This window comes from Rhamphochromis longiceps, linkage group LG23, assembly GCF_057381845.1.
Source record: "Rhamphochromis longiceps isolate RC_006_pf linkage group LG23, R_longiceps_female_GT1.1, whole genome shotgun sequence".
Classification (NCBI taxonomy): Eukaryota; Metazoa; Chordata; class Actinopteri; order Cichliformes; family Cichlidae; genus Rhamphochromis; species Rhamphochromis longiceps.
In genome coordinates, this window is record NC_140578.1 from 9,515,213 (window position 1) to 9,528,098 (window position 12,886).

Below are 12,886 nucleotides of genomic sequence, written 5' to 3' on the forward strand. Positions count from 1 at the left end.
ACATCACCAGATAAAGAGTAGCAGTGTATTTTGCAAAGGCATCCAATAAACCAAATTAGACCATTTGGTGGGCAGGTTCTGGCCTTGGTCCACATCTTTGATGGCTGATCTTTAAACTTGCAGCTTCAGAGAGTTTTTTTTCTACTTTTCGATATTTATGATTTCAAAGTTAGGGGATGTACTTTATATGATTCATGTGATGACTGTCTTATTGGAGTTATTTGCTGGTTTATGTATGTAGTTTTTTTGTGCTGGTTAAAAATAACTGCAAGCTGGTGAGACTTTGACGATGTGTATCTGCTGTGTCCTTTAAAGTAATCGCTCACTTTATCTTCAATCCAGGTTCCTTATTTATATGAGAGTTGAGTGATGAAGAAGATCTTTTTCGTTTCGCTGTCATGAAAGCGGAAATATACAACAATCAAAATCTAAAGGAAAACAAACCCAAAAAAATGTCCCACATTAGAATCAGCAGATTGTTTTAAACAGTGGCATCGGTCCAGACTTTCACCATCTGTCCATCCCTGCATGCAGTTTAAGCTTCTGATTTTCTGCGTCCTGATGTTTTGAACTGAATGTGTAGCTTCTGATCAGGTCTAATTTCCTCCATTAGTGATCAAGGTTCACACATGAGAAAGGTTGTTTAGTCTCTGCTGCTCGCCGTCTTCCTTCACTCAGGCTGGCGTGCTCTGACCCCGCTGTGAGTCATCTTGCATTTCTCGATGCTGGCAGGAGTGCTGGCTGTTCGCTCTGATCCATGCTGTAGTGGTGCGACGCTGCCTTTGGCTTTCTGAAGGAGGGGTGGGGGGGAACTGGAGCACAGCTCTGAGCCATAGGCAGAAATACCAGGCCTAACTAGGACATGTCAAAAAACGGGGCTAGTGGCGGGGTGTCTCTCTCGCAGAGAACTTCCTGAAGGGATGACAGGAAGTATCTTGCCGTTGATGAGTTCCGAATTTCTTCTTCTGCTCCACTTATTGTTGATAATTTTGTACCTTATACCTTTTAACAAATAACACAGATGCTTTTTAGAATTATTGAGCTTTAAAGTTTTGCAGGTACACTGGTTCTGTTTGTGCTGCACTTCAACAGTGACTCATTCTCCCAGTTTTTTCTATGGTATGACCCCTTATTACAAAGCAAAGCCTAGTCATCGAGCGTTTGATTTGCCCATCGCACTAGAGCTGCAGATAATGATCCATTTACAATTTTTCTATGGACCTTCTCTGCTTTTCTTTATTTTCTGTCATATATATGCTGTTAAAATGGAGACTGTTCATATAAAGCATGGCCAGAGTTTGAATAATTAGGTCAGTGTCTGTACAAGTAATCACTGTGATCTAAAAGCTCAGATTTTGCGCAGCTCTAAATGCTTTTTCTGACATCACAGAAAGTTGATATGCCCAATATCCTCCTGAGAACCGAGGAAACAAGTATTTTTCAGTTAAATTTTTTGTGATGTCTTGCCTATTTGCAGCTAAAAGAGGCCACCCAAACACATGAGATGTCCTTGGCCAGGATGTCTTCTTTTGACTTCAACGGTGGTTAATAGGATAGCTCAAATAAGTCAAAAGATACAGACCAAAACCAAATGTCCATTAAGAGGACATAAATGTATAGGCTGGTTCTCATGAGGATATGGTCATCTCAAAATAGACAAATGTCTCGCTTATTAATCACTCAAGTAAGTACTCTTGTATATGAATCCTGTTTATTGATTTCATTTGCTTACATTTCAACTAGGAAACTTGGTGTAATTTGAGATTAGATACATATAATCAGATTAAATAACATTGTAACCTCTCAGATCCACATCGTGACCCTTTCTGGATGTCCTGAGCCCCATGTGAGCCTTTTTGCAACTTGTTTTTCTGTTTTTGGGTGCTAACAAGCTCAGTTAGCACGGTGCAGACTATCATAGACCGAATGGCCCATTTTCCAGTCTGGCCTCTACAACATCTCCCTGCACACTCTCAACCCGCTACACTAAGTGCTGCTCCAAACCAACAAATCTTCCCCTTTAAAGTAGGTTACAGAGCCCTCCTACCTTGAGTCTGCGCTGATGCAGGTGTACTAACCTCAATTTGTGAAGGTGTAGGACCTTTTTTATGTCCCATATGCAGGAAACCGCATGCACCAGTGAAGGAGATCTTTGTGATTATACCAGGACTGTTAGAGTAATGAAGAGAATTGATGGGTTTGGACACAGTTTTTGAAACATGCTTCACACATTATTTAGTTTTTTGTTTTTGTTATCAATTCTGATATTAAAGACCAAAATGAAGATAAAAATTAAGGCAAATGGTAGCATTTAAGGAATTGTTGGTGATAATGGAGCAAATTTCCATTAATGATTGTCAAACTCTTTATACCTTTATACTGGCATCATGATCTGATAGCGGTATAAATCTCTGAAGATGCTGATTACCAGTTCCTGTTTCTGTCTGAGAAAGTTGAGGGTGTCTTAAAGCTTGCATGCAACTTCATAAGTTTTCAGATGGGCTGTTTGTAGAAATAACTATCAGATAATATGCATTAAAGAACATTGAAGGCAAAGGTTATCACAAAGAAAGAAACTGGCCTCTATCAAGCTATACCAATGTTCATTTAATTGGTTGAGGTGTGTATTTTAATATGAGGGTCTATGGCAGACTTGGGCAATTAATTTTCCCAAGGGGGCACATGAGGAATGGACTGTTGTGGAGTCCTGGTCCACAACAGTTCAGTTTTATCAAGTGAGAGATATCTAGCTTAAAGTCAGAGTCAATGTCAGACAGGACAGGGTATCTGGATTTGTTAAACTTCATCACTGAGAATGTTGGTTCACATATGATGGTAGATCCAAAGAGAACATCTTCTAATCTTTAGCACTGGCATACAAAACAGCTCCCGGTGTATAAGAATATAAATGCTTATTTCACTTCTGGGTTCTTTTTAGTCACTTGATCTTGTATCTTTTTCAAAAGTCCACCATTCTTCCGTGTCAGATTTGGACAAAGTCCAGTTTTTCCCATTTCAGCTCAAGCCTTTCCAAGCAAGCACTTACCTCCATGAACAAATCATTCCCTGTCCCTTTCACTGAGTGCATTGCTGCCAGCTCCTCCAAAATCTCCAACTCTGTCTTCATCCCGCTTACAAAGATGAGTAACTGGGCGGATATCACAACTCTCATCCAGAGCCGAGTAGCCATCGGCTCATTGTCAAACACTTCTTTTTTTCTCAGGGCATATCAGCTCAGGAAAGTTGACCAAACACTCTAATAAACTCCCCAGCAGAGATTGGCTCACTTACTTTGGTTTATAATTTTTGTGGGAAATAACAAAACTGGTCTTGACTGCTCCATCCTTGGATGTGTAAAAAGTCATGTCGATTTTGCAGCTTTCCTCGCAAACGTTCAGATGTCCGTTCTCACTTTTTTCCAGCTTCAAAGTTGCTGCTTGAAACACAGTTTCAGGTTCAAAGCAATATCCCCATCCTGCATGCTAACGTGAATGCTACTGATATTTAATTAGGCATGCTTTTTGTAGATTTGGACTTGAACATCTGTTTGTGTTGCTGATTAAATAATTTATATACTTTCAGCCACAGTCCCCACAGCTGAATGCAAAAATGTGTTATTCTCACTACTGAACGCAGTAGTAAAGGCAGCAGCAGTAACACTAATATTCATGATTTGAGTCAGCCTCACTGTTGTGTTTTTCCACTGTCGTGATGCAATGACAGGATTGATTTCTGTGTTTTTGCTGCAGGACACCAATGAAATTGTGGCCATTAAGAAATTCAAGGACAGCGAAGGTAAGAGGGCTCTTCGCTCCCGATGGGCAGGCCTCATCAGAGAGCACTTATGATTTCTATTGTAATGCAGGCTGTCCTCGTCCTTTATTTCTACTGGCCTGCTGCATCCCATATCTATCACAACATGGCAGCTCAGTGTGATCCTCATTTCCTGTCTGTCTCACCTCCACGCAGAAAATGAAGAGGTCAAAGAAACGACCCTGCGGGAGCTCAAAATGCTCCGCACGCTCAAGCAGGAGAATATTGTTGAGCTGAAAGAAGCCTTCCGCCGAAGAGGGAAGCTGTACCTTGTTTTCGAATATGTGGAGAAGGTAGGTTTCCTCCACAGGCCGATACCTGCGCTGACTCTGGTGTTACTCTCACCCGTCGCCTGTAGCAGAACAAGTTCAGCACACTCTTCTCTTCTTCTGGCTTCACTTACCGTAACATCAACAGAACGATGAATGAAGGTGGTTATCAGCTCAATAATTCAATCCAGGGTTTTCCCAACCTCGCTGTGAAAGAGATAACATTGGCAGCATATGACGAATGACAAACACAGGGAGGTATACTGGCAACAGAGCAGGATATTTTCCAAAATAACAGCAAACTATAATATTTGAAAAAATACAAAGAGGTTAAACACATAATAGAGGCTGAAAGCAACAGAGCTGCAGCAGCCAAAGCAGCAGCGGGCGAGTTTGTGTGATAGGGAAAGGCTGTAGAGCACTGTGGTATTAAAACACCTGGTCTGAATGTGTAGGACTAGTAAAGGTACAAGTAAAGAACAACCAGAAGAAACATCATTCAAACCTGTAAGTTGCTCAAAATCCAAATTTCAAGTTGGCCAGCAAATATGAGGCTTAGCTTATCACTAAATTAAGTTCTATTCAACATTATAATTGTTTAAAATTGCTCACAAAATCAGGTAAAAAGCAGAAAAAAGTCCTCGTCTTCAAAATAAAATACTTTAGACCAGAGCTATTAAACGCATTACAGCTTCAGAAATGGCAGCCCGAAGCAGTCAACGCATTGTTCTCACTTAATGAACCTTCTATTCACAAAATAGATAATTAAAAAATAGGTATTGTTTCTCAAATATGAACCATTTTTCTCCAACAGAAAAAAAAACAGACTTTTGTCACACTTTAAAAAGCATGTCGATCTCTTACCTCAAATACAACCTGCACCAGAGGTGGTCAGGTCTGGACGGGTCCTCCCGATGCTGAAAACTCAGGGTTAAACCTAGAATTCGTTCGCTAAACCCCCAAATCCCTCATGATAATAAAGAGCTCAGCTTTGATTTCTTCAACTGTGTCTTTTTCCCTCTCTCTTTTAGAATATGCTCGAACTGCTCGAGGAGTTACCAAACGGTGTGCCGAGTGAAAAAGCGCGCAGCTACATCTTCCAGCTAATCAAAGCAATTCACTGGTGCCATAAGCATGACATTGTTCACCGAGGTAAGGCGTTTTTCTTGACCTGAACATAGCGTACAGAGTGTTAGTACGATAGAGGAGAGGCCCCCAGAGCAGGAAGACAAATGCAGCATTATTTTGCTTACACTGGAGAAAAAACATGGTCATTCCATATAAAATCCACCAAACTGGAGAAAATTTCCCACACGAGCCCTTCAGAATCACCTGGTTTCCATAGTGTAGTGATTTACATGTGTGTCTAACAAGCAAAAGGTCCCTGGTTTGAGCCCATGAGAAGACACAAATACCTTTGGGGTTGCATCTGGTGTAAAAATCTGTGGCAACCCCTTGTGAATAGGGTATGCTGATAGTGCTCTTTATGTGAGACTGCACAGCACTTTTATTACTTGTCCTCCTTTCCCACATCTTGAGACAGTATCCCAAATTTTGACTGAAAATGTGGTGTGAAGTGATACAATATTTCTGTCTCATAATTGGTTAAAAATGGCTAAAATTGTAAGATATGGTGCAAAAAAACATGTATGAGAGTATGGATGCATCTTTACTGAAACCCAAAGACGGCTAAAGATCTTTTATTAGCAAGAGAGTTGGAAATGTTGCATTTAAATGTAATATATTTGACTACCTCTCAGTATTATTAACACGTCTCACTTTGTCCCACGTTCAGTTTGTTGTGATATGGTCACCTTACTCATTAAGAAGAGAGCCGCCAAAAGGAGCTTTGATGCATCATGTAAAATTTTACCTTCTTACTATGAATATTTTCCAAGTGCATCACAATTTGGTGTTTTTTAATTTGTTCAGTCCTCCTATGTTTTTAAATACAGAAGACTGATATAAAATACATTTGAGAATTGTTAAAACTTTGAGCATCAATATTATGGGATACATCATACTCTCTGTAACATCTAAATATTTTTGGGTCCAGCTTCATGGTTCGTATCACTATGTGAGACAGGTGTTTGGTCAGAATAGGCTCACTTTCTATCTGTTTAGCTTCATAGTTTCATCTTTTTCTTTTGGCTGCTCCCTTTAGAGGTCACCACAGTGGATCATCTACCTCCATCTCGCCCTGTCCCTAGCATCCTCCTCTGTCACACCAACCCTGTGCATATCCTCATCCATGAACTTCCTCTGAGTTTCCTCTTTTCCTCCTGTCTGGCAGCTCCATATTCAACATCCTTTGCCCATTGCATCCACTGTCCCTCCTCTGCACATGTTCAAACATCTCAAACTATAACTTTGTCTCAAACCCGCTCAGCCTGAGCTGTGCCTCTAATATACTCATTCCATACCTATCAATCCTGGTCAATCCCCATGATATCATAGCATCTTCAGCATTATATCTATCAGCATTATAACTAAGCGATGTACTGTTCACTAGAAGAGCTTTTGGTGAATCAGTGGCAGCAGAGCAGGAAACCAGATGGCCCATGTGAGCTTTTGGCACACTGAGAGCAACAGAGCAGGCATCCAAATGGCCTGTAGTATATCCAGGCACCCATATGACAATGTTATCGAGGGATTCAGTGTATGGGTTATAGTTTTTTTCCCCCCAATCTGTGCATTTTTGCTGATGAAATTCCATTTCTCTGAAGGGTAATCATTCAAATCGCTCTCTCAATGAAACAGATGAATGTGTGGTGGCAGAAACTGATGGAAGTGATGTAATAGCGATGATGATAATGATGCCCCTCTCCAGCTTACTCTCCATCTGTGTTCTTCCTCCTCAGACATAAAGCCAGAAAACCTTCTCATCAGCTCCGATGACGTCCTCAAGTTATGTGACTTCGGTGAGCCCCTCTATTCGATCCTCGCGCTGTAAGAAAGGTGCTCAAACAGTCAGAGCTGTGATGTAAAAGGAGTGTTTTCAACAGATACTATATTTGGCTGAAACCAGTGCTTCAGGAGTGCAGCAGGCAGGCTTCATCCGGTTATCTAAAGCGGTGTGTGCGCCTCCCCTCTCTGCGGCTGGTCATTCTTCTTTCATCTCAATTAATGAAATGTGTTGGGCAACAAGAGCATAATCATGCTTCAGCTCAGTCTGGCGGCACCACAACAGAAGCAGGGGGAAACGTAAAACATGGCGTGGCCAGAATCACACAGGCAATCTGGTGTGAGAGACTGAAGACCTGCTGTTTGCTCTGTGTCAGCCAAAGGCATTGAGAGAAGAGACACGGGCCAAACAGACTCCGCTGTGAAGGTTTACGTTTCAGACCGAGTCTTGCCGCGCGCAGTCACTTTCACTGTGTGTTGTTTTGATCGGGGAGTTGGAGCTCTGAGAAACTGGAAATGAATGGCTGGGTTAATGTAGTAAATGTCCAATTGTGAGGGAAAAGTTTCTCCTTGTTTAAACTTGTTTAACCTAATATCATGTAAAGGTTCAAAGGGTTTCACAGGCAATATAAAAACACTATAAATATGCTGTCTATCTATCCATCTATCTATCTATCTATACACACACACACACACACACACACACACACACACACACACACACACACACACACACACACACACACACACACACACACACACACACATATATATACACACACACACACACACACACACACACACACACACACACACATATATATATATATATGCAGAAGTGACTAGCACAAGTCACCATCAAGTGCGGGATCTACCAAGGAGATGCTCTGTCCCCACTGCTGTTCTGCATAGGCCTGAACCCCCTCAGTGAGATCATTAACAAGACTGGCTACGAATACCGACTACGGAACGGAGCAGTTGTCAGCCACCTCCTGTACATGGATGACATCAAGCTGTATGCCAAGAGTGAACGAGACATCGATTCACTGATCCACACTACCAGGCTATACAGCAATGACATTGGAATGTCGTTCGGACTGGAGAAGTGTAGTCGGATGGTAACAAAGAGAGGGAAGGTAGTCAGAACTGAGGGGATTGAACTACCAGAAGGCAACATTGCAGACATAGAGGACAGTTACAAGTACCTGGGGATCCCGCAGGCAAATGGGAACCATGAAGAGGCCGCTAGAAAAGCTGCAACCACCAAGTACCTTCAGAGGGTCAGGCAAGTCCTGAGGAGTCAGCTGATCACGCCCTGCCCGTGATCAGGTACCCTGCTGGGGTAATAGGCTGGCCAAAGGAGGAGATAGAAGCCACTGACATATAGACAAGAAAGCCCCTTACCATGCATGGAGGGTTTCACCCCAAGTCCAGCACCCTGAGGCTGTACACTAAGCGGAAGGAAGGGGGCCGGGGACTGGTGAGTGTCAGCACCACAGTCCAGGATGAGACAACGAACATCCAAGAATACATCATGAAGATGGCCCCAACTGACCGAGTGCTCAGTGAATACCTCAGGCAGCAGAAACCCAAGAAAGAGGAGGGAGACGAGGAACCATCATGGAAGGACAGGCCCCTGCACGGTATGTACCACCGGCAGATAGAGGAGGTGGCTGATATCCAGAAATCCTACCAGTGGCTGGACAAAGCTGGACTGAAAGACAGCACAGAGGCACTAATCATGGCAGCACAAGAACAAGCTCCGAGTACAAGATCCATAGAGGCTGGGGTCTATCACACCAGGCAAGACCCCAGGTGCAGGCTGTGTAAAGATGCCCCAGAGACAATCCAGCACATAACAGCAGGGTGCAAGATGCTAGCAGGCAAGGCATACATGGAACGCCATAACCAAGTGGCCGGCATAGTGTACAGGAACATCTGTGCCGAGTATAACCTGGAAGTCCCGAGGTCAAAATGGGAGATGCCCCCAAGGGTGGTGGAGAATGACCGAGCTAAGATCCTGTGGGACTTCAGATACAGACGGACAAAATGGTGGTGGCTAACCAACCAGACATAGTGGTGGTAGACAAACAGAAGAAGACGGCCGTAGTGATCGATGTAGCGGTTCCGAATGACAGCAATATCAGGAAGAAGGAACACGAGAAGCTGGAGAAATACCAAGGGCTCAGAGAAGAGCTCGAGAGGATGTGGAGGGTGAAGGTAACGGTGGTCCCCGTGGTAACCGGAGCACTAGGTGCGGTGACTCCCAAGCTAGGCGAGTGGCTCCAGCAGATCCCGGGAACAACATCGGAAATCTCTGTCCAGAAGAGCGCAGTCCTGGGAACAGCTAAGATACTGCACAGGACCCTCAAGCTCCCAGGTCTCTGGTAGAGGACCCGAGCTTGAAGGATAAACTGCCCGCAGGGGCGTGCTGGGTGTTTTTATATATATATATATATATCTATATGCCAGCTGTCATGAAAAATAAACGGTAAAAATTACCAACTTCATGTTTTTATACTCTAATCTGAATGAGCACACTGGATCTAATTTGAATTAAAATTTCACTGGAATTAATCAAGCATAAGACTCAACCGCTTAAATGAGTTTTTGTCTCCAGGAAGTAAATAACTATAATTTGGCATCTTAATCAATAAATTAAAAATGTTTTTTACTATTTTTTCTTCTTTTTGAAAAACATTGAATTAGAAAATGCATGGATGACAACAATAATTACATTTTAGCAGTAAGAGAATCCTTTTGATTAAAAGGCTTGTGCATACTAGTGATACCAGCACAAAAACCATTTTGGTAATTACTAATACTGTTAATTTAGGACAGCTGTGGTATAAACCTCACATTTGGTGGGGGTCTAATAAATTTCCATTGCACCATATATAATGTAGAATGAAGAAGTCTCTTTCAATTAGGATACTTTTTAATATTATTTGATCATAATTAGAAATCCTAGAAGGCAGCTATTTTAATATACAGTAACAGTCATATTATTTTAAAAAAAACTCAGATTGATTGGAAATAAACTTATTTCCCAGCATGTTGAGTACCGTTCTTGAAAACTGTAATCAAATTGATAGGAAAACAAACTAAAACAGTTAAAATAACTGAATAAGCTAAATGCACGAGTGCCAAAGTGCAGACAAGCTGCAAAAAATGTTGAAGATGCAGTCACCCTGTATCTGTTGGTTATGTGAGTAATTGGCAATAAAACATACCAACATGAATATTAAACTGGAACGTGTCTATATGTATGTAAGAGAGCTAGAGGCTCTAAAGGTGTGCTTCGATGCTTGTGCAGCCAAAAAAGCATCTCACATTAATCAGCTGAAGAATTCAAAAGGCAGGATCTGCTGCTGTCAAAGTGTTCAGGAAAAAAAGATCACATCTGGCGTCGTCTCTGACCTAACTTTACAAACTACTTTGTAAGTCAAAGCTTTAAAGCATAATGAGCGTCCAGAGAGACATTCAGCTGAAATTCATTTTTAGGTTTCTCAGCATGTGGAGCATAACTAAAAGCTCCTCATCATATCCTATTGCTTTCTCTGTCTTCTCTTGCCAGGCTTTGCACGTAATCTCTCTGAGGGGACTGACGCCAATTACACCGAGTATGTGGCCACTAGATGGTACCGGTCTCCGGAGCTCCTGCTCGGGTACGCCTGCTATTTTTTTACGTTTTCCCTTTAAGCTCTGTCCAGTCACCACACTGACATAAATTCTTATTAGCTCTCATTATGCGTGGCCTCTCACCACCCTCTTAAATCTGCGGTCTCAGGGCTCCTTACGGGAAGGCGGTGGACATGTGGTCAGTGGGCTGCATCTTAGGAGAGCTGAGTGACGGGCAGCCGCTGTTCCCGGGAGAGAGCGAGATCGACCAGCTCTTTACCATCCAGAAAGTGCTGGGACCCCTGCCACCAGAGCAGATGAAGCTCTTCTATAACAACCCTCGCTTCCACGGGCTGAGGGTAACTTCAGGCCCCCCCCCCCCATACTCTGCTGACCCATCCCTCCATGCTGCTCTTATCACTGCTTTTCTTTCCTCTCTCTCCTTGCTGTCTCTTAAGGCCTCCTCCTCCTCTGTTTCTTCTTCCCTTATTTATTTTCTCTGTACACTCTCTTCTCCTTCTTCTTCTTCTTTTTCTGGCTGAGTTTGCTGTGCCGTGACTGACTGGATCACAATGACTCATCGTGTATCATGTATCCTGTATGCACTGTGAAGGAAGGCTGTGATAAGTCTTCTGTGGCAGGCTGGTGGTGCAGCAGACCTGGGTCGTCCTTCCCTTCGCCTCACTGCCCACAACCCAGGATTTAATTATTAGTTAGCAAACTCCCCCTCTGTGAATGCCTGGCAGTGAATACCCAGTGATAAGACCACTTCTTGATTAAGCTGCATAATAAGCGAAACGCTTTACGGTCTACACCTTGAATTTTCAGCTTCTATCCACCTCTTAAACACCCAAGTTGTTGTTCCTCAGTAAAATCCTTGCTCCGGTAAAGACAGGCACACGTTGGCCGTGTCTGTTTCTTAAAAAAAAAATAGCGCCTGCTATTGTTAGTACTTGCTCAAGGGGAAAAAAAACGAGCTCTACCTCCACATTTATGTGCTTGTTGTCATTTAAATGAGATCCTGCAAACTTCGCTGATCCCTGCACATTATCGCTCACAGTCAGATCATCCTATTAACACCACGAGAGGGGAGAAATAGTGTTTGATGGAAACACGCATGCTGTTTTTATTAAAATAAATCAGACCAACAAGAAACCACACAACACTTTTGAGTGAACAGAGGACGCTTGATGGTTGTTTCATCACGTTTCCCACCTACGATGTGCTTTTCTGTAACACTCAGAAATGTGTGATGTAAAAAGAACGGCTTCTGGACTCTTTTTTTCCGCCTGCAAACGGCAAATTCAAAATATTCAGAGGAAAAATTCTATTAGAAATGAAAGGTTGACAATGGAGGATTTGCACGTGGTTGAAATCACAAGTTGTGTATTTGGGCATTTCTAAAAGAGTTCACCAAAGCATTGTCATGGTTACAGGATTTTCCAATCAAGCTTAGAAAAAGATTTCTTCAATACCAAATCCGATTATACAGAGATACAAACAAACCTGTCACAGGAGACAACAAGTAAACGATGTTCGACAACAACACCGATATTAAAATATAAGGTAACAAGAACTCACAAGATAGGGCTACAATTTCAGGAGTTTCTTTTTTATTGGGTAGCATTCAGGGGACCAAGAATGAGGCAGAGTGTGAATTGGTGAAGAAAACACTGGGTCATGTGCAGCCCTATGTACTGATAGCTTGTCAGCTACCTTTATTAGCAATAAGGTGAAGTAATTAGTGTCACTGTGGAGGATTTTTATCCTTCTTGACAACATTGCTTCAGTTCTTTTAGGTTTACACGCATCCGCTCTGTTAAGGTCCAGACACAGCACATGGCCTTTGATTGGACCATTCCATTTCCATGAATCTTGCTTGGAATCGTGTTCCTGTTGTGTGACTCAGTTTGTGCCAGGCTTTAGCTGTGGGACAGATGGCCTCACATTTGACTCTAGAATACTTTGGTATACAGAGGAGTTCATGTGCGACTCACTGACCATAAGGTACCCAGAGCTTGTGGGTGCTAAACGAGCCCAAATCATCACCCCTTCACCATCATCATCATCGTGGCTCAAGAGTTGGCAGTTCGTCTTGTAATCGGAAGGTTGCCGGTTCGAGCCCCGGTTCCGACAGTCTCTGTCGTTGTGTCCTTGGGCAAGACACTTCACCTGTTGCCTACTGGGGGTGGTCAGAGGGCCCAGTGGCGTCAGTGTCTGGCAGCCTCGCCTCTGTCAGTGCGCCCCAGGGCAGCTGTGGCTACAATGTAGCTTGCCAT

At 42.8% G+C, this 12,886-nt stretch overlaps 1 protein-coding gene across 3 annotated transcripts in view; it reads left to right on the forward strand.

The window, feature by feature from the left end:
* The window catches only part of LOC146641275 (cyclin-dependent kinase-like 5), a 53,080-nt gene that overhangs the window by 25,316 nt on the left and 14,878 nt on the right, over positions 1-12,886 (forward strand). For all 3 annotated transcript variants that reach the window (XM_085398159.1, XM_085398161.1, XM_085398160.1), the window contains exons 4-9: positions 3,750-3,795; positions 3,970-4,106; positions 5,114-5,234; positions 6,944-7,003; positions 10,564-10,654; positions 10,777-10,966. In XM_085398159.1, coding sequence (XP_085254285.1) covers positions 3,750-3,795; positions 3,970-4,106; positions 5,114-5,234; positions 6,944-7,003; positions 10,564-10,654; positions 10,777-10,966 — 645 coding nt within the window. The remainder of the gene's footprint in view (positions 1-3,749; positions 3,796-3,969; positions 4,107-5,113; positions 5,235-6,943; positions 7,004-10,563; positions 10,655-10,776; positions 10,967-12,886) is intronic.